The 19,358-nt window shown below is 42.5% G+C and overlaps 1 protein-coding gene across 1 annotated transcript in view; it reads left to right on the top strand.

The window, feature by feature from the left end:
• Positions 1-10,005, top strand: part of CFAP58 (cilia and flagella associated protein 58) — a 57,193-nt gene extending 47,188 nt beyond the window's left edge. The window contains exons 15-17 of the mRNA XM_010564775.1: positions 3,794-3,913; positions 5,422-5,555; positions 9,885-10,005. Coding sequence (XP_010563077.1) covers positions 3,794-3,913; positions 5,422-5,555; positions 9,885-10,005 — 375 coding nt within the window. The remainder of the gene's footprint in view (positions 1-3,793; positions 3,914-5,421; positions 5,556-9,884) is intronic.
• The last annotated feature ends 9,353 nt before the right edge of the window (positions 10,006-19,358 follow it).

The following is a 19,358-nucleotide window of genomic DNA, read 5'->3' as shown; positions in this document are numbered from 1 at the left end:
TAGGATTGTGCTTGCAAAAGTGATTCTTCTTGCTGTAAACCGAGCCAACTCATGACCACCGGCTCCTGAAGAATCAGTTGAAATTTGCCAAACACCAGTCAGTTCTCTGCAGAAGAAAGTTTTTTTTTCTCAATTTGCTGTAGTGCAAGCAGGCCAGGAGGACTCCGGATTCTGGCTGAGACAGCAGCTAGTTAAACTTAGGGGAAAGCACCACTCACCTCCCCACCCTCCCTCTCCCAATTAATGGTTGAGAGACTTAGGGATGTAGAAACTTATTGTCATGGCCGAGCCTAAAGGTAGATCTGTGGGCTCCTTGGAGCTCCCCCGGAAAACAAATCTAAGACAGGAAGGGCTGTTCTAAAACTAATGTGGAGTTCTATTTACACAATTTTTACAGCAGGTAGTCACAGAGGTGCTGAAATTCTCTTTGGAATGCCTGAAATGTGACTGTAACCCTCAATCTGAGTCTCCCAGTGTGCCCTACGTGCACAAAATGAATGTGCCCTCATCTCTCCACCATTGGCTTGGCTTTGGTTATGTCATAAACCAATGAAGCTGGTTGATGTTATGGGCTCAGTCCTATAGTCAAACACCTGCTGAATTCCATGGGAATTTTGCTATGGGAAGGATCACATAAAAAGCTTTGTTACTGGTCTAGACCTGATCTGAAGACAGGTACATTACTCTTAACGGTGAAGGCTTAACAGCATGGAGTTACAGAGAGATCTGATGGATCTTCCTTCACCTCCTCAAGAAGAAGGGTAGTGCCTTGCAGCATGTTTGTGACTTTAAGTTCTTTTCATCTCAAGAACACATAACTGACAAGATGTATGTTGTGATTGCAGCCTGGCACAAGGGCGGAGGGGAGTTTTGAGGGAAGGCAGTTTGGGACAAGCCAAAGAAACCCATCTTGCACATGCTATAATGGATTGACTTATTCTTGCACAATGGGTGTAAGATTTCAGGTAGCTTTTTCTGCAGTGTCATCTGTGCAGCCACCAACAGAAATAAATGTTTACTGACTTCTGCTTTGGGCAAAATAGTGTTAACTGACTTCCAATAGGCACCAAACAGATCAGCTTACTCTCTTGTTTTTTAATTACTGCTACTCCGCTGATCATCACTGCTGACTTAGGATTTTCTTGTCAGTGTCAAGATAACTTCTCTCCATCTGGCCCCACTGTTCTCAGACATTTTAGGGAATGCACATGCATTTTACTTGTTTCCAAAACAATAAAGCAACATAGATCCATCTTCTGGTGGTATTAATTTATGCACTACAGCTGAAAGCTACTTTGAATACAACTCACACATCAGACAACCCTACAGGTCTTTCTACATGTTCTATGCTGTATCTGATAGTTGGCTGTTTATAAGATATCTGCATGTAATTCACATTGCACAGCTTGTCTGTTCTTTGAATATAGCTAGAGTATAGTAGAAGCCAAAATTTTTCTTTATTAATTTGTGCTGATTTTTTTTTTCCTGGGCATTCCTGATTTCTTAAGTGTAGCGATAAAAGTACCTGCTGTAAGCAATGCATTTTTTTGGTGGTATTATCACATGAACCTTGTGACTGACTTAGATATACTCTGGTGGTTGCTGTTTTAAAATTAATTGAAATGAATTGATTTTATTTTTTTTTCTTGCATCCTGGGGTAAAATGTCAGAAATTATAGAAATGCCAACCTGTGAATACAAACTTCTGCTAATGAGGAAAGAAGTATCCAGGTTTTTCTTTTAATGTTTTGCTGACATATGGTGCTTTTAACACAGTGACAAATTAATTGACTGGATGTAAAAGAGATGGACAGCGCTTAGCAAGGAAGGACAGGATGTGCATTATAAGACAGCTGGTTCTGCCTCTGTTGGATTATGGAGACAATATACATTGGACAGCTAACGAGTCTCTGTTGCATAAGATAGATTCTCCTTATAATAGAATTGCACGCTTTGTCTCTAAATGAGGTTATTATACACACCATTGCACAATGTTTGAAGAGCTTGGTTGGCCCTTGTAGAGGGTTAGGAGAGAAATAAATTGGAAAACAATTGCACATAAGACCTTCAATCCATCAACTGCTCCATATTTATCCAAATTACCATTACACTCTTCCAAAATACAAATCTGTGATACATTCAGGGGTGGAATGTTAATACTGACCGGCTAGATTTTGACAAGGCAGATTTTTCTTTTGCTGTTGTTCCTAACTTGCAGTAAAATCTTGCTTCCTCAGAAAGAAAAGGTGGTAGTAGAAACCACTTGTAGTGACATAACAACTCTCTACTGAGAATGAATGCTCAATTTAATTTTTGCCACTGTGCAAACTTCAGTCTGAGTCTCAGGAGGTTTTGATTTTTCCAAAGATAAACTGTGAACGACTTCATTTATAAAGAACTCTTCCTCAGTAATATTCAGATTTTAAGGGCAATGCTTGCAAAAGTAATTTATGATTTGAAGTGCTTACATTTTGGGTCCCAACTTGTGACCATTATAGCACACGGTTTTCAGGAAATGCTGATTTAAAAATTCCAGACTCCTTATGCTCTTGAAGACTGGACTCCTAGAATTTTACATCTTCAAAATAACAAGCCACTTTTGAAAATCCTCGCTCAACCACTGAGCAAGGCCAAATGTAGCAATTCTAGGTGATGTGATGGCACCGTTTCCTACATCAGTGGAAGAATTCTGTGGCAAGAGTTTTGACAGAGCTTATAAAAAAGACAGCAAAAGGGGGTTTTGTCAAAGCCAGTGTAAATAATCACGTGTCTGATCTCCTACTTGGCATTTTTGTCTTCTTCAGTTAAATCTTTTGTCTGCTAATCTGACTTCCAGTCTAATAACCCTCCTTTTTAATTTCAGGTCTCCAGGTACCAGACAAGGATGGGATCTTGCTAAATAATGTTAAATAATAATAATCTTAGTCTGACAGGGTAGATACTAAAAATATTGTAATGTGCAAAGCTATGAAGGTGGCTTTGTTCTAGAGCTTTATTCCTCAGACTAAAGACAAGTACATCCTCAAAACACAGTTGAAACAGCATTTCAATACAGAAAGCTGTAAGTGGGTCCATGGTGTAGTTTCTGTTCAGGTATGGCTATATCGAATTCCCACAAGTATACTGTTCCAACATGAAGGAAGAGGAGACAAATGACAAGGAAAAATTACTTGGTGGTAATTGTGCTAGTCATAGTTGTTGCTGTTTATACTTTCTTTCCCTTTCCTAGGGCCCCTGCAGTTAAACTGAAAGGTTTTTATATATATATATATATACACACACACACATACATACATATGTGAGTGTGTACATGTGCTTTGCAGGATTTTCTTTGGAAGAAGTTATTCTTTTGTACCGTCCTTCACTGACATTTCTATAGCCTGCTCACATCCTGTTGGGTGAAGCTATGATCCTTAATGTAAGGAAATGTAGCTCATAAGAAGAAAGATTGCAATAAGCACAGTTACTAGTAATTAATTTTCCACCCCTGGATACTCTTCCAGTGACTGTTTTATATTCTCTGTGGTAGAGCGTGCTCACTGATGACAGTGTTTAAGAGTATTTCATTCGTGGTTTGAAGTAGCTGGATGTTTCTCTTAATGAGCTCTCCTGCTGCTATCACAACAACTTTAAATACCTTATGGCTATTGAGGAAAGACTGACACACAGGCAGATTTGTTTCTGCAAATATCATCCCGATTGAGTTGCATTCTTCAGTGAGGTTGATTTCATCACAGGTTGTGCTGCTGCTATAGTAGTTTTATAAGAGCTCTTCCTCTTGTCTTTTTCTTAGGAAAAAGAGAAACTGTATGTGGAATTGAAGCATGTCTTGGCCCGGCAGCCTGGGCCTGAAGCTGCAGAACAGTTACAGCTCTACCGGCACACTCTGCGAGAGAAGACTAAACAGCTGAAAGTAAGAGATGCCCTCTGTCTCTGGCTGAGGGGCTGCCAGGATTGCAGAATGTTTTCACTGGTGATCCTGCGGAGCGAGGTTTCAGGAAGATTTTGGATAAACAGTGTGCATGCCTTAGTATATTAAGTCTGGAAAATAAGGTTAATACTGCATCTCCCCAGGGGAGAACCAATAGCAGTAGAAGAACTTTTTTTCACATCATGCTAGTTTGTTTCATTAAAATAGAGGAGAAGTCTTATTAGAATATGAGTATGCAGCACAATGCTGTAAATGCTTTTTGTGCATGGGCATACTGGGACACTATCAGTTTTCCATTACACTTATTCTCCTTCCCTTTTCTTGAACTATTAAGATCTTTAATAAGCAAATCAAAGCAATTTAATTTTCTTTTTAACAAACTAGTGGGAATATATTGAGAATGCAGTCTCAAATTCTTGTTATTTCCCTTGCAATGCGTACACGTATATTAGACTTGCAATTTTTATAGGGATGACAGGAGTAACCTATCCTAACCCCTTGTCACTAGAAGGGAGGCTTTCCTGTTTCTGAAGGAATCTTATGGGAAACTTTGAAAGCATGATATTAAAAAGTGATTGTTTGATAGAATAAGCTGATCTTCCCTTGTTCTTGCCTGCATGAAAGATCTCCCTAGGAGTTCATCTACTTCTACAGCTCCTCTCTTTGTTGAAGTCATCATCTCCTGTTCACTGCATCATAATCACGTCTATACTAACCATGAGGAAAAAAATGCAGGAGCAGATGGGCCCTTAGGAAACAAAGAGGCTGTTATGCAAATCCTAGTCCACGGAGAAGAAAAACAATGTAGAAAATGTAAAATAGAAGCCAAAGTTTAGCTAAACTGAATGTGATTTGAAGTTTTCCATATGGTTCCCATTTGTCCTTAATGCAGTCAATTGCTACTGTGTATTTGAGGCACAGTATGCTGTAGTGTACTGGCATGCAAGCCATTTTGTGGTGCCAGGTCAAGCTATTCCCCTTAAAGAAGGAAAACACACTATGCATGCTCCTACTTTCTTTAAGATTTACTGATTCACATGAAAGCAGTATTGTATTTACACTGCTTGGTACTACTTTGTCTGTGTGGATTGAATTACTTCACATAACAAAGTGCATCCCTGTGAATAAACCCCATTATTATTAAATAGGTCCCTACTTTATTATTTTTTAAGACCTTCACTTTGGATTTTCACCCAGATTTGCGTCCCAGAGCATTAACAGCTAATGTATGTATTAATACCATTCCCATAATGCTTGGAGCGTATTTTACATGTTTTGTTAGGGTTAAATGGCATAGCCTTAATTTTGTAAATTGTCCTTAGGTGAGCAGAGGTGATCAAATGAAACATCATGATAGAAGACGAGATGTGGTGGAAAATGGTGATGTCTTATATCATCAAATGTGAAAGGAAAAAGTGCTTGTAAAAGTACTAACTTATGTGTAAGTGAAACTAACATCTCCTGTTTCTGCTTTTTCTTTTGTTTGTTAGGTTTTGTCCTCAGAATTGAATATGTATGAATCGCAGAGCCAGGAATACAAATATGAAATTGAAAGACTTGCCAACGAGCTTCTGAATGTGAAGAAGAAATATCTGGCTCAGAAACGCAAGGAACAGCAGGCCAAGTAATGGAAAATAACAGTTTTGTCTACACAACTTTCTGCATAAACTAGATTTTTTTTAGATCCTGCTTTACCCTTTTGATCAGAACGTAGCCAAATTTGACTGAGGTGATATAATATTGTTGCCTAATTTTCCTGAATGCTATCTTTCATATTACTTCAGTCTGGTCTAGATTTACCATGATCTATGGCCAGGACAGGAACATCCAGCAGAGAGGTTGCTGACATGTTCTGCGGTCCAGTTAAATTATTCATACCAATGAGATGGTGCCCAGAGCACACAGATTAGTGTCTGGTCTCTCAGATCGAATCATAGAATCATAGCATAGTTTGGGTTGGAAGGGACCTTTAAAGGTCATCTGGTCCACCCCCCCTGCAATGAGCAGGGACATCTTCACTAGATCAGGTTGCTCAGAGCCCCTTCGAGCTTGACCTTGAATGTTCCCAGGGATGGAGCATCTACTACCTCTTTGGGCAACCTGTTCTAGTGTTTCACTACCCTCATTTTAAAAAATTTCTTCCTTGTATCTAGTCTAAATCTACCCTCTTTTAGTTTAAAACCATTAGCCCTTGTCCTATTGCAACAGACCCTGCTAAAAAGTTTGTCCCCATCTTTCTTATAAGCCCCCTTTAATTACTTGAAAGCTGCTATAAGGTGTCCCCGGAGCCTTCTCTTCTCCAGGCTGAACAACAGCAACTCTCTCAGCCCCTCCTCACAGGAGAGGTGTTCCATCCCTCTGATTATTTTTGTGGATCTCCTCTGGACCTGTTTCAACAGGTCCATGTCTTTCCTGTGCTGCGGACTCCAGAGCTGGACACAGTACTGCAGGTGGGGTCTCACCAGAGCAGAGCAGAGGGGCAGAATCACCTCCCTCGACCTGCTGGTCACGCTTCTTTTGTTGCAGCCCAGGATACAGTTGGCTTTCTGGGTTGCAAGCGCACATTGCCAGCTCATGTCCAGCTTTTTATCTACCAGTACCCCCAAGTCCTTCTTGGCAGGGCTGCTCTCAATTCTGTCATCCCCCAGCCTGTATTGATACCAGGGGTTGCCCTGACCCAGGTGCGGGACCTTGCACTTGGCCTTGTTGAACCTCATGTTGAACCTCTGTCTTTCCACGCCTTTCTCTACGTAGCTGAATATAGTTCAAAGCTGCCTGTATCTGTTTCTTCCTTAATCATATTTCAGCCAGCAAACAGTTTTGATGACTGAATTAGCAAAATAGTCAGTGATAAACAGTGACTTTTGTCCATCTGCAAATTGCATAATATTACCTTAAGGTTTGGAATTAGCAACAATTGTGCAGTGCAAATGGCCTTCCTGGAGTTTTAGGATCAATATGTGAGGCTATCGTAATGCCTAATAATCCGTTTCCAGCAACTAAGTATCCTCTTCACAATAGTTTTAATGTTTCCATTTTGGACCCTGGCATCATGTTTCTTTCTGTTCATCAGATGAGAAGAAATTCACTCATGTTTTGCTGTTATATCGTACCTAGAATTAATTCCTGACATAACTATTGACAAAACCCAACTTGTTAGGGGCATAACTGCTTCAAAGTAAAACAAAAATATTTTGTGAGGTGATGGTGACTGAACTTGGGTCTGTTGATCATACACAGTGAATGGAATTTCATGTTGCAGGTCAATTAGTGCTGGACTCATTACACTGTTTATAGGTTCAGGATAGATATCTGCCATTAGTGCAGCTTGTCAGGCTGTTGTTCTTGTGGGCAGGCATGGCTGTGGTCCGATAAGCATGGTGTCTTTGTGACATCTGTGTTTTGGAAGTATATTCAGATGCTGTTAGTGGTGCTTCTGCAGGATGAGAGCATCTCATTGCTCCCACCTGAGGCTCAGAAGCTACCAATACTGTGCTGTCAGCCCTGACTTGCACTTCTCTTGTCTTTGTGGCAGCCAAGAGGTGGGCAGGTGCTGGGCTTTGCTCTCCTCTGTCCCTCATTGTTTTGTTCCCCAGTCAAACGCGTTGGACTACATCCTGCTTTGAAGGATATGCATACCCCAAGGCATAAATGGGCATATCAATCCTGGATAACAGCAGCTTCTGCAGTCTCTAGACTGTGCTTTGTGTTGCCCAGCAGCAGGGCAAAGGAAACCACCTCGTTCTGCAGCCTTCCTTTTCTAAACTGCCAGTTGTCCATGACACGTCTTTTGCTTTCTGCAATGGAGAGAGCTTGCTGCGCAGCCAGATCCTTCCCCAAGGAGTCCTTCACCCTCTTCACAGCCATGCCACATCGTTCTTGCCTCAGACTGGGCTGGACAGGCACTGCCTGGTGTGTAGGTGCTCGCCAAAGAGCCAGGGCCATTTGATTTGTACAATCTCAGGTCGCTCTAAATCCCAGCTGACACAAAACCGCTGACTTGATCTCTATCATGCTGGCTAATGTTAACATCATGTCTGAAACAAATGTGGCTGGTTTTGCTAATAAAAGAGGATCCTGTCAGGACAATAGCATTAATAGCATTATTGACTACCCGGGTATGAAAGAGAATTAATACTCTCAGATAACCTCACACAAAGGTATCATCTAAAGCTTTTATTGATTTGCACAAGACAGTTCTGGTTTGTGATTTAAAGTCTTGATACTAAACTAATGCACCTTTCTATGGGATGCTGAAGGAATATAACAACTGACAACAGGAATTTAACTTTGTTTTGTGTTCAAGCTGAAAATCCAATGTTTAAGATTTTGGTTGTGAATTTGAAATCCTCTTTTTCTGCTCTCTGATTCTGAATGTTGTCTTTCCCAGATGCCTTAGGCTTTCTTTTTCTCACTCTTCCCATTCTCTCCTTTCTGCTTCACTACTTTTCCTAGTTGCTTTTAGCTCCAGGGTTCCAGTTTGATCTTGATAAGGATCGGTGAGAAAATATGAAGCTTAAATCCACACCAGAGACATGATCCTGCAGTCCTATATATGTAAATAAGTGCACTGAGGGATGTCAGTAGTAACTGGGAGCTTTTGCACGTGGCTGCTTGCACATTAATTCTGCAAAATATATTACAGTATTCGGCTGCATAGAGTTTTCCATACTGATGAGCACATCTGTTGGCTGTCTCCATGGGAGCATGAAGAAAGAATAAGCATGGACTCTGGATCATTTTCTTTCCCCAGAGTTGGAAGCCCAATAGTGAGATAGGATGAGCCATCTATATATAGCATGCTAGTTTTTAGTGCTGTCAGCTGGCACATCCATTAGTGCTACATTCATAAAATTAAAACCAGTTATAAATGGTTTTCATGGTTAAGTTCATCTGTGCCATCTTTTGCCTGTTCCCCCACCTCCATATGGGTTAAATTTGGAAAAGGAAGTATAACTAGTCATCCTACAGGGTTTCTCTGAACTTCCTCCTCTCCTGACACAGTTATTTAGGGACAAAGAGAAAAGTATTAATTCTGGGAAGTGTTTTCTTTTTCCTTACTGGGGACTGAGAAAGGGTACTAATGTGACAAAGCTGGATTTTGCAAAAGCGTGGTTGCACTCACGTTTGTGTCTCAGTCTCAATGACTGTAAAATAAAAGTAATGGCACTGACCTTCTTTGTAAAGCCTTGAGACCTATGCTGTTATGATAAACTAGTACTTCATAAAGCTCCACTTGGTTAATTTTAAATATCTCAGGACCTTTCTCTGAAACCTCCAGGTATATCACAGTGGGTTTGAAATACTGCCCTTTGTATTTGTTCTGCTATGCTTAACTCCCCAATCTCATAAGAGTAGAACCAGCTAACCCTTGTTCCCTCCTCTTAAATTCAAGCCCTCCTGGATCCTCAGATGGAGCAACTTCCTGGGGCTATCAGTGCACCCACAGCACACTGTTAGTTTTCTGCAAATGTCATAGGCAGGGTAATTATCACTAGAATTTTATTAAAATGTGAAGACAGATAACACTACTTATGCATTAAAATTCAACAAAGAAAAAATATCTCCCTTTGATGAATCTAGCTGTTTGTTTGAAAACAGGCATATACTTGCTGGAATGGGATGGTGATTAGAAATCTGAAGTCACGGAGCTCATGTACAAACTTGCTCTAATGAGGTGTTCTGACCGTTTTGGGGAGTAGCACGAAGAGAGCTCATTTATTTCCAATTTTTATTAATTCCAAAAACCATCAGTAGGCTTGTAATTAGATCCAAACAGACACCTAGTCTTGGTGGTTTAGCTTAACAGGCTTTAATCAACAATTTTTTAATGATCTCTTGATACGTGGTTGCATCAAAGAAACTTTGGAGGACACAGATTTCCTTAGTTTGTAAACATCACTGGGCTGCAGAATGAAATATGTATTTTCCTTTTCTTTGTTTCTATTTAAAGGGAGAAGGAGCGATTCTTGACTGACCTGGAGCCTGAGTTTCCACGCCACAGATCTGATGTTCCTCGCTTCACTGGAGGGGGCTTTGCTCTCAGCAGACCCCTTCCCAGAGTTACAGCTTAGGAATGGACTCATCACATTCCTGTCCCCAGTTTCTTGCTAAACTCTGTTTGTGCTGGGTTGTTTGAGAACCTGTAATTTTAAAAGAAATTTAGAATCAACTTTCCCTCTGAAATCACTGTATTGCCTTCAGGAAAAGGCATTTTATAGTAGAGTTAACGTAGTTTTGGTTTACAAACTGTGGACCAAATCTGCCCATATGATGCCAGCAGAAGCCTGCACTGGTGTAACTGAATAGTGGAGACCATGCAGATATTTCTTCTTCAATACTGTGTCTCTATTTAGCACTGTAACACCACAAAATGCCTTAATATATAGTTATTTTCCCTTTATCTACCTCTGTTGTGAGCACTCACTCCATTTATCTTCTGACTCAAAACACCTGAAGGAAATGAGAAAACAGAAAAGAAGAAAAATTAATAGGCTGATGTTTCAAGCCCTACTGAGCAAATGCAAAATTAAGGAGTCTTTACTTAGATGTGCACATGTAGCAGTTCTTTGTGCAGGTAGTATATAATAGGGTTTATGCAGTGTTTGCTACAGTTGTTAGTAAGATCAAGGAAGTTTGTGGCCACAATGTACATTATAAAGAATGTGATTCTGTTTGCTGTGGTAGACACAAAGTGACATAATTACGTCTGTTCAACTGGGGAGACTGTACACACTGACTGGGACATGCTGTTCTCCCACATAAATCCTTCCAAGCGATTCAAACTTGGACTCAAAACATGGCAAACTTTACTCTTTAATTTCTAGACACTTGGGCATTTTTGTAACTTTCAGAAATTGTTTTTGTAATACAGCAGGAGCCCTCCAACCTTTTCAGCCAAAAGAGATTTAATTACCATTCATTAACAAGTGAAATAACAAAGTCACGGCATGAGGTGCTGAAGTATAGAAAACTTTCAAGCTGTAAAATAAAATGTTTTGAAACTGATTTGTACATGGAAGCTTTTTCCCAGCCTGGGGGATAAAAATACTTGTCCAAAGAGATATGCTGATAAATATTTCACATGCACAAAAAAACCCTTTGCAAAGATTTTGTTCTTTCCTTTGGTGGAATACATAATTAAATATTAAAGCTACTGTGGGAAACTTTTAATGGAAGTGTTTAATTCAAAGGAATCAAGTTAAATACGACAGGGATCTACTTTGCTTTTACATTGGGGACCAGAACACTTAGTCATCAGATCTATTGTATTTTTCTTTTGTTCCCAAAATAGCTATTATTGCTTTTCCACTGTCAAGTGCATTATGCTAAAGTTATCATTTTAGGGCAGTCATGCTGTCTGAATCGTGTCTTTTGTGTACCTGACATGTCCTTATAGTTAGAATAACTGAGAATAACTGACATGGGCACTTGAGTTTGATGGGATCCCAGGTAGGTTTTACTGAAGCTTTTAAAAGCTGGTATTTGTTAAGGTCTTGAGTATCCAGCCTGGAACTGGACTCTCCTATGCTTACTGGTACTGGGAAGTAATTTGTACTGAAATAAATCATCAAAGTCACATTTCTTAATTCACATGAATGCAAGAGGCACAGTTAGACTCCCAGAATACCATAACACTGCAGAGAAGCAAGTTACTTATTACACTGAACTGTACAGTGTACCCCCTAACTTATCCAGAGGTAAACCAGGTCTGTGTACATCTTTCCCTCTGTTATCAGCATTTAGGAGACAAGGTGTTACAGTGGTCAGAGCAAGGGAAGGGGAGCCAAACAGATGGAAGGTGTTCCCTACTTGCATGTATTTTTATGAATACACATTGCATATTTTTTATTAATACACTAATAAAACAGATTCTTTTCCATCTTTAGATGTACTTAATAGTAGCTTGTGTTGCACAGATTGGACTATTTTTAGGGTAAGAAGTTCCATCTTTAAATGATTCTTGTCCTGAGTTTTCCAGTCTCTAAAATGGGTGGGATAGTATTTGTCTAATGACTTACAAAGGTAAATTCATTTATGTCTAAAAAGTGATTAGCCTTCTAGATTAAAAAAAATACACGAGTGCAAAAAATTGTGATTTTCTCATACAACATGTTCTTCCAGTCTGAAGGGCTGGGAAGTGAATACAGTAAATTCCACCTACAAAGTACAGGAGGTTTTACTGTGTTTGTCCGCAATTTCAGGCATCCAGATGTGAATGTGTTGGCTACTATCTCCAGTTTTATTGCATTATTTACTTACTACCAGGGAAACTAAGTTCACAGGTTAATTTGGAAAAGAATTAAAAAAAAAAGGGCAAGAAAATATAGTAATCAAATAATTGCCAGTAACTTTCAGCATAATCAGGAATAGAATAACTGCAGCTAGCTTAATTTATAGTGCTAGAGCGTGAAAACCATTTCTGAGTTCATATAATAGAATGGATTAAAGCACACCAAATCCCTTCCCCCCTGGTCTATAAAAGTCAGGGAGCTTGAAAAATTGCTCTGGATGTCTGTGAACCCAGCTGATGCTGAGGTGCTTTTAGTGTTCAAGGATTTGGCTTGCACAGCAGGGAAAGACAGAGCGTTAATGAGAGTATCATTTGTTCAGTTGCTTCTGCATTGTGAGCAGCAGCTCTGAAGTGCTTCTCCAAGTTTTGTTGCAGAATAATGTTAATTGAATTCCAGTCTGTGCAAGATGTAAGCCTAGAAGTAGCAAGCATATCTTTAACTTCTTGTTCCTGTAAAGTTGTGTGAAAAGATGGAGGCTAAGGGCTATGATCCATGGCACTTAAGTTAGAGGAAATCTTTCTTCACTTTAATTGGTTCGGACTGGAGCTGTAGTAGCTTGCTCACTAAATCTACCCTGGAGTCTTTTTCAGTGAGTAAAGGATGTAATACTGTTCATTTTCAGAGCTCTTGCAGTATGTAGATAATATTTTAAGTAACTTCACATCTAGCTTAAGCTCTGATCTTGTCTGGCAGGTATGTATTCAGTGTATTGTACAAGCAGGACACATGACACCATATGCTGGACTATCAGGTTCAAAGGCAGGAGCACGACCCTTCTGGGATCACCTGTCAGCTACCAAAGACACGGCACAAAGAATCCAGTCCTTAATTTACACTTGCTTTGTGAATTCAGAGGAGCAGGAGCACGTACTACGCACCCAGTAACATGTCCTGCTGCTGTAAATCTGGAAACCCTTTGAGTCAACAGCAGTGAAAAACAGGTCACAGCTCAGGCTTTGTTGTGTTGAGAACTACAAACTCCAGGGCAGGCTGGGGAGGCAGAAGGAAAGGCTGAGTACTTGGCACCCACAGACTTTTACCAGCACCACAGAGGAGAGGCTTTGCTGTGAGCAGAGAAGTGCGTACTGGGCCCTGGGGCACTAATGGGCCTTAAGGGCCCTGATCAGCTCCACCTGGGCTGTGGGGCACCATTTAACAAGCTCAGCCCCACAGGTGAGTTTCTTGTGGTTTCCTGTCCTTGAGGGAATAGTCGGCTCTTGTGGCACCTTGGCAGCAGGACATAAGACCAGCTTTAGTGCTATCTTCTAAGTACTTCAAAGAGCAAGCTGCCGCAGCACGAAGAGGAATGGATTGCGCAGGGAAGGGGACTGGGTGTTGAAAGCCCATGCGATCAAGAGGAAAGGTTTCCCTCCCAGATCCTGTGGACAAGGAACTGCTACGGAGGTCTTCAGCTGCGTGTCCCAGAGCACTGCCTGCAGGTGGGCTGCCAGTAACTGTGTGAGTCCACGCTGCAAGGTCTTGGGCTGCTGTTTCATATCCTTGTGTTAGGGTGAAACTGTTGTGCCCTAAAGAAGTTGCAAGAAAGAGCAGAGAGAAGTAGATCTTTGACTTATTCCCTATCACCCATGTGAAGTTACCAGAGGGTAAAGTTAGCAGGAGAGTCAAAAAGAGAAGTCGGGCAGCGAAACCAGTGCCTGCCATCTCTGAAGCGTTAATGACTCTTTCTGAAAGTGGGCCCATCCCACCTATCTCTACCCAAATTAGAGTCTCTAAATCACATACATTTGTATTTAGGCACTCTAGCAATTGAGTATTATTTTCCTAGCAGGTGGTTTAGTTGTTGTGCCATCTCCTCTAGCAGAGTGTATTTTTAGTGTGTTTCTAAAAGCAGGAGCTTGATTTTGATGCTCTTTCTGTTCCCTACTTGGGTACTTTTTAAGCAGCTCCACACAGATCAGCTACTTATGCTGTTCAGCATACAGGAAGATGCCAGGATCTCATCCCATGGGCTTGCTTGAGGAGCCTCACTTTCCAAGGAGGAGGTGAAGCTGTGCCTGTGGCACACATGGGTGTGAGGCAGCAGGGCAGGATCTGTAGGATATGGGCACGTGGCTGAGGTCAAAGCAGCTGCCTGCTCCTCTGCTCAGCCTTACCCTTCAGCTTGTTTTCTCCCTGAATTGGAGCAGCTATGTAGGTTTATTGAACCCATATACTTTTTAATCCCTTTGCTGACCTCAATGGGTTTATTTACCTTATCACAGGTGTATAGAGCCACCCAGACAAGTCAGTATGAGTAAGGCTGTGGGAATGCAGCTCTGCTAGTGAGCACAGGGTGCTGAGCTTTCTCTTGGGGTCTCTGCCTTCAGCAGCTGAGTCCTTGCAGGCAGCCACAGGAGCAAGGCAGTTTGGAGGTGAAGGTGCGGTCTTGCCCTTAGTTGACCCCCGATGTGAAGAGGCTGAGTAGGGGTCTCCAAATATTGAGCAACTGCTGTAATGTGGCCACCCCCAGGGTAGGAGCTATACCGTGGCTGTCTCATGATGCAGCCTGGGAGGTGGGTGTCCCCACTGGGTGTTAATTGAGTAATGAGTGACCACAAGCAGGATGTCCAGGAGGGGAAGAGGCATTGACTTTTAGGGTAAAGGGCTGTTATTGAAGGGGAGAAATAGCGTGCTAAACCCTGCAGACTGCTCTGAAACAAAGGCGAAAGTAAGCTTTGCTCTTGTGGTCTACCTTGGCTAGAAGCAGCATGTTTCTTAGGCTGTTGCATCTAATCACAGGGTTGGGATGCACATCATTAGTGTTTGCATTCTGCAGGTTGGCTGGTGCTGGCCAAGGCTTTGGCCATATGGGGGGCACTTCCAGAGATGGTTTTAACTTGGTTTTCAAGAAGAATTTATATTCTCTGTGCATCTAAGAGCTCTTGCTTTACTTGCTGCTGGGGCTCCTAGTTTCTCCGCTGGCTTGTGTGGTGCTCATCTCTCCTGCAGTGCCTCCTCTGAGAGGGCAAGAATGAACCCAAACCTGTAAGTCATGGGCAAATTGTGGAATTTTTCTTAACCAGGGTGTATTTGTGGATTTTCTGTTTGGGATCCTTCTTGTCTTATAGCCTGAGTGCTTTCAAGGAGACTCCATGGTTTTCAAGGAGGTACTGCATCCTCCAGGGACGATGAAAGGCTGGCCAGGCTGACCTTGTCATGGCTGGTCAGAGCTTTCTTCTAACAGTGAATTTCCTGGTTGCACGTCCTATGCTGGCTTTAAGGGCAGTCTTGCTCCCTTTCTGTGAATCCCAGACCAGCCGTTTTCTTTAGTTTTACTATTCTTTATTATTTTGCAGATATTGTCAGTATTTTTTTTTTGGTGCACTCTTCAGCTTACCTAACATCCAGAGAGGAAAAAGGGTGCAAAGGTTGTTTTGAAGGATGTTATTTTTGCAAACTGGATCTTGACAGATCTGAGTTTCCCTCTAAGGTGGCCAGGAGCCTCCCTTTCTGATGGTGGGCACTTTAATCTGCCCAGGTGTGTAGTGGCTATAAGAACTACTCTTTCAGCTAGTCTTGACTATTTAAACTTCACAGTTCTTCACAGCAAGAACCATTTCTCAGGGCTCTTTCTTGGCAGAAGACTAAGCGGTAATTTAAAGCCATTTTAATCTGAAATGGGAATCTCTACATGGGGTTTGAATGCACTTCAAGTATGTATTTGCAACTTTTGTTGATCCCTCTTAATTTTTCATGTGTCCCTGTAGAAACAAGGTATGTTTGCATAGTTGTAAACACACTGGTAGCTCAGCCTCTTTGAGAGCTGTAGAGTGATAAAAGCAAAAATAGTAAAGGAGTGGTGTATTTGGGATCAGCACTGAAATGCAGGTGATTAACCATTCTTCCCTACAGAAAATACAAACAAACTGGTCAACATGTGATCCTGACTCCCCTCCCCAGGAACACCCTGAAATTTTATCCTAAGCACAGAGTATTTCTGGAGGAAAAGCATGTTTTCCTTAAAAAATAAAATAAATAATAAAAAATATTAAGTGCTGTGCCCAGCTCCTGTGGGAAAGCACAATTTTCTAGGACTGCTTTGACATTCATGTGATCACAAGTGATCATGCCAGAAGCTACCCTGTGGCAGGTGAGGTGTGGGAATCAACCACAGATACATTCCTAGCTGGCCCCAATTACAGAGTAAAATGTGTTTGCTTAAACCATCTTTGTCACTTCAAATGAAAAGGTGCCCGAAGCAGCAGTTTAAATAAGCCTGTTTTACTTTGTAATCAGGACAGGCTATGAGCAAACACGTGCTCAGTTACTGCATCTCGCCTGAAGGGTGGTAACTTGCAAATTTGTGAACGTCCTCAGAACTGCTCAGTTTTGCTCTGCAAAAGCTGTGCCTCTTTGCAGCCCCCTTTGATGAAGGATGTGCAGAAGCACGTGGTGTGGCTGAATGGCAGGGCAAACTCTAGGGGCTGGCTGCGTAATAAATGTTCTCGCTTCCAAGTTACTGGTTGAGCTGCCTCATCCCCTGCAATTTCTGTGTTATGGTTCAGATGTATTCCCTCCTGGCAAGTTAGGAAAACTCATCATGAATTTTATTTTAACTGAGTGTACACAAGTCTTCCAGAAATTACCAAGTCCCTTGCTGATTCAGATGCTGTAGAGGAAGAAGACAGGCAGACCCAAAATGTCCCAGACCAGCCTTCTTTAACAGCCCTGCATTGCTTTATTTGCTTTGTGGTGAGCTATTTGCTAAGTCCTGATGCTTGCACCAGTTCTGAATTTGGAGCAGCTTCAACAGTCAGCTTTTCTTGCCAGAGTTACCTTCAAAATTCCTTAAAGCAACCTCTGTTGTGGTTTGGTTTTGGAGTGGATCCTGTTGTCCTTGTTGCAGAAATGAGTGTTTCAGTTGGTATGCAGCACAGAGTTAGAGCTATGTGTATTAAATGGAGGAAGTGAACTTTGGTTACAGAAGTCAACAGATCTCTGCTTGAGTATATTAGCTGAAGGTTTAGTGTATTTCCATTTGCATCTGATCAGGTGCGATTCCTTCTTTGCTTTTAATATGATGTGTGCTTACTGAATCCAAGTCTGATTCTATTTTTTTTTCTCTGACTTTTACCATTGATATTGAAAGTTGATGGCATGCAAACCACTCCCAGGCCAATTGCTCTGCCGTGGTCAGTAGTACAGGATAAGCAGTCTGATGCTCTGGGTGGATTGGGGGTTGTCCTCCGAAATTAGGTGCTTCTGTCTTACAAGAGCGTGGGGGCTCCAGTGGCGGTGGGGTTTCTGGTGGGTTTAGCTGTTGGTAGACCCCATGGTGGATTCTGTACTGGGGATGTGCTAAAGGAGGATGGATGTCCAAGACACTGCTTCTTTGGTACTGGGCCAGTGTTTGAGTACAGGTTCCCTTCCACCTCTGCAGCTCCCACCCAGCTCTTGTGGTGTGGGGAGGTGTCAGAATAATGTGATTTGTAACCCTGGGAGATCTTATATTTCTGGTGGCAAAACTGATTTTTGCCTAATACGGGGCAGATGACTGTCCTCACAACGCTTCAGCTGGTCCCTGTGTGCCCAGCTCTGGTGGGGTGTGCAAGTGCTGGATGGAGCAGGGGATGAGCTCTGTCCTCCTTCCCTGGATGTGTAGCCCTTCCCTGTGGCTCCAGCAGCAGAGCTGGTGTGGGGATGCTTGTGCCTGGGGCTGTGTGTTCCACTCCTTCTGTGCCGAAACAGATGCCCGCAGTTTTCAGAGCGGTCAGTCATGTGCTCTTCACAAGCACTAAAATTCAAATCAGGCGATATCAAGGGGAATTACATGCCAGTATTGCTTGTCTGATCAAGAGCTTCACCTTGTGCTCCTGAGGGATGTGTCTTGTAATTTACTTCAGGCTGAGGGATAACTGATTTTTTTTCTTTCCTATCTGCTTTAGTGCAAGCTGGCAGCAAACTACCCAAGCCCTCTGCCACCCGGCGTGTCTCCCCTGACTGTTTCCTTTGCTGGCAGCGTGCAGATTTCTGCTGGGCTTTGATCGAGTTTTGCAGCTGAGGTCTTGCTTCCTGCACTCTCTTTTATTCCATGAGCTGGCAATTCTGGTTTCTCCAGCCCTGTCCCATGTCCCAGGGCTGTACCTGCTTTGCCCTTGGTTGCCTCCAGCCCCTGAACTCATGCATCCAAACAGCCTGGGGTCTGCCTGGGGGAAAAGTGGGGGTGCTTGCTGCTGTACCACAGGGTCTGGCTTCTGCTTTCATCCAGGCACCTGCACTGCCTGGGTTGAAGACAAATTTGAGGAAAGAAGAGAAGCAGGAGTGGTGGCCCTGTGCTGCCTTTGGTGCTCTGCAGGCACCACGGGCAAGATAGGTAACAGAGGGTATTTTTGCTAGAATTGAGGATGGGAACCCAAGACTTTTAGTGCTAAATCTTGAGTTAAAATTCACCTGAACGCAGCACAGAGGAGTATCAGGGTCTGTGTTATGGCCCTGCTTCCTGTCATCAGACAAAACAGCTTTCTCCTGCTCTTGTGACACTAACCTGCCTGATTCCCTTTCATCACCTCTGCCCACAGCCTGGTGTGTGCGTGGACAAATCCTCCCAGGTGAGCTGGACAGGGCTGCTGGTCCACTTTGCAGAGTGCCCCTCTCCTCCCCTCTTCCCAAGATCACCAGGAGAGGCTGGGTTTGTTGAGCAGCTGGTGGCGTTTAATTAAACACACTATGAAGTGGAGTGCTGGGAAAGGCTTCCCCCAGGGCTGTGGTACCGCAGGCTGGCTGGCCTTGGGAAACTGCCTTTGGGAGAGCCAGCAATCGGAAATCCTAGGGGGAAAAATCAACCTTTCCGCGGGCTTTATTGCACTCTTGGAAAAACAGTAAGACTGGGTTTGCTGAAAAATATTTCCATTAGGAAAGGCTGCTATTTAAAGCACAGTCCATGTAGTGATATGCTGCAGGCAAAAAGTTGTTCAGGGAGCAGGCAAGTGTTGGGAGCAGAGGTCCTTGGGGTAGATGAGAGGCTGAAGAGTTGTCCCTAGTTTGAATGTGTGGTACTTTCATCCCTCTCCTCTCCAAGCACCTGCAAGGTGGAGAAAGGCAAAAGTGTGTTACCACATAAGGCATCCAGACCTTCAAGGATCACGTCTTCCTTGATCTTGTCCTTGGCTCATGCTGAGGTTGAAGGAGAAGGG

Source organism: Haliaeetus leucocephalus, unplaced genomic scaffold, assembly GCF_000737465.1.
Source record: "Haliaeetus leucocephalus isolate CR32 unplaced genomic scaffold, Haliaeetus_leucocephalus-4.0 Scaffold184, whole genome shotgun sequence".
Classification (NCBI taxonomy): Eukaryota; Metazoa; Chordata; class Aves; order Accipitriformes; family Accipitridae; genus Haliaeetus; species Haliaeetus leucocephalus.
This window is presented reverse-complemented; position numbering and strand designations above follow the sequence as displayed.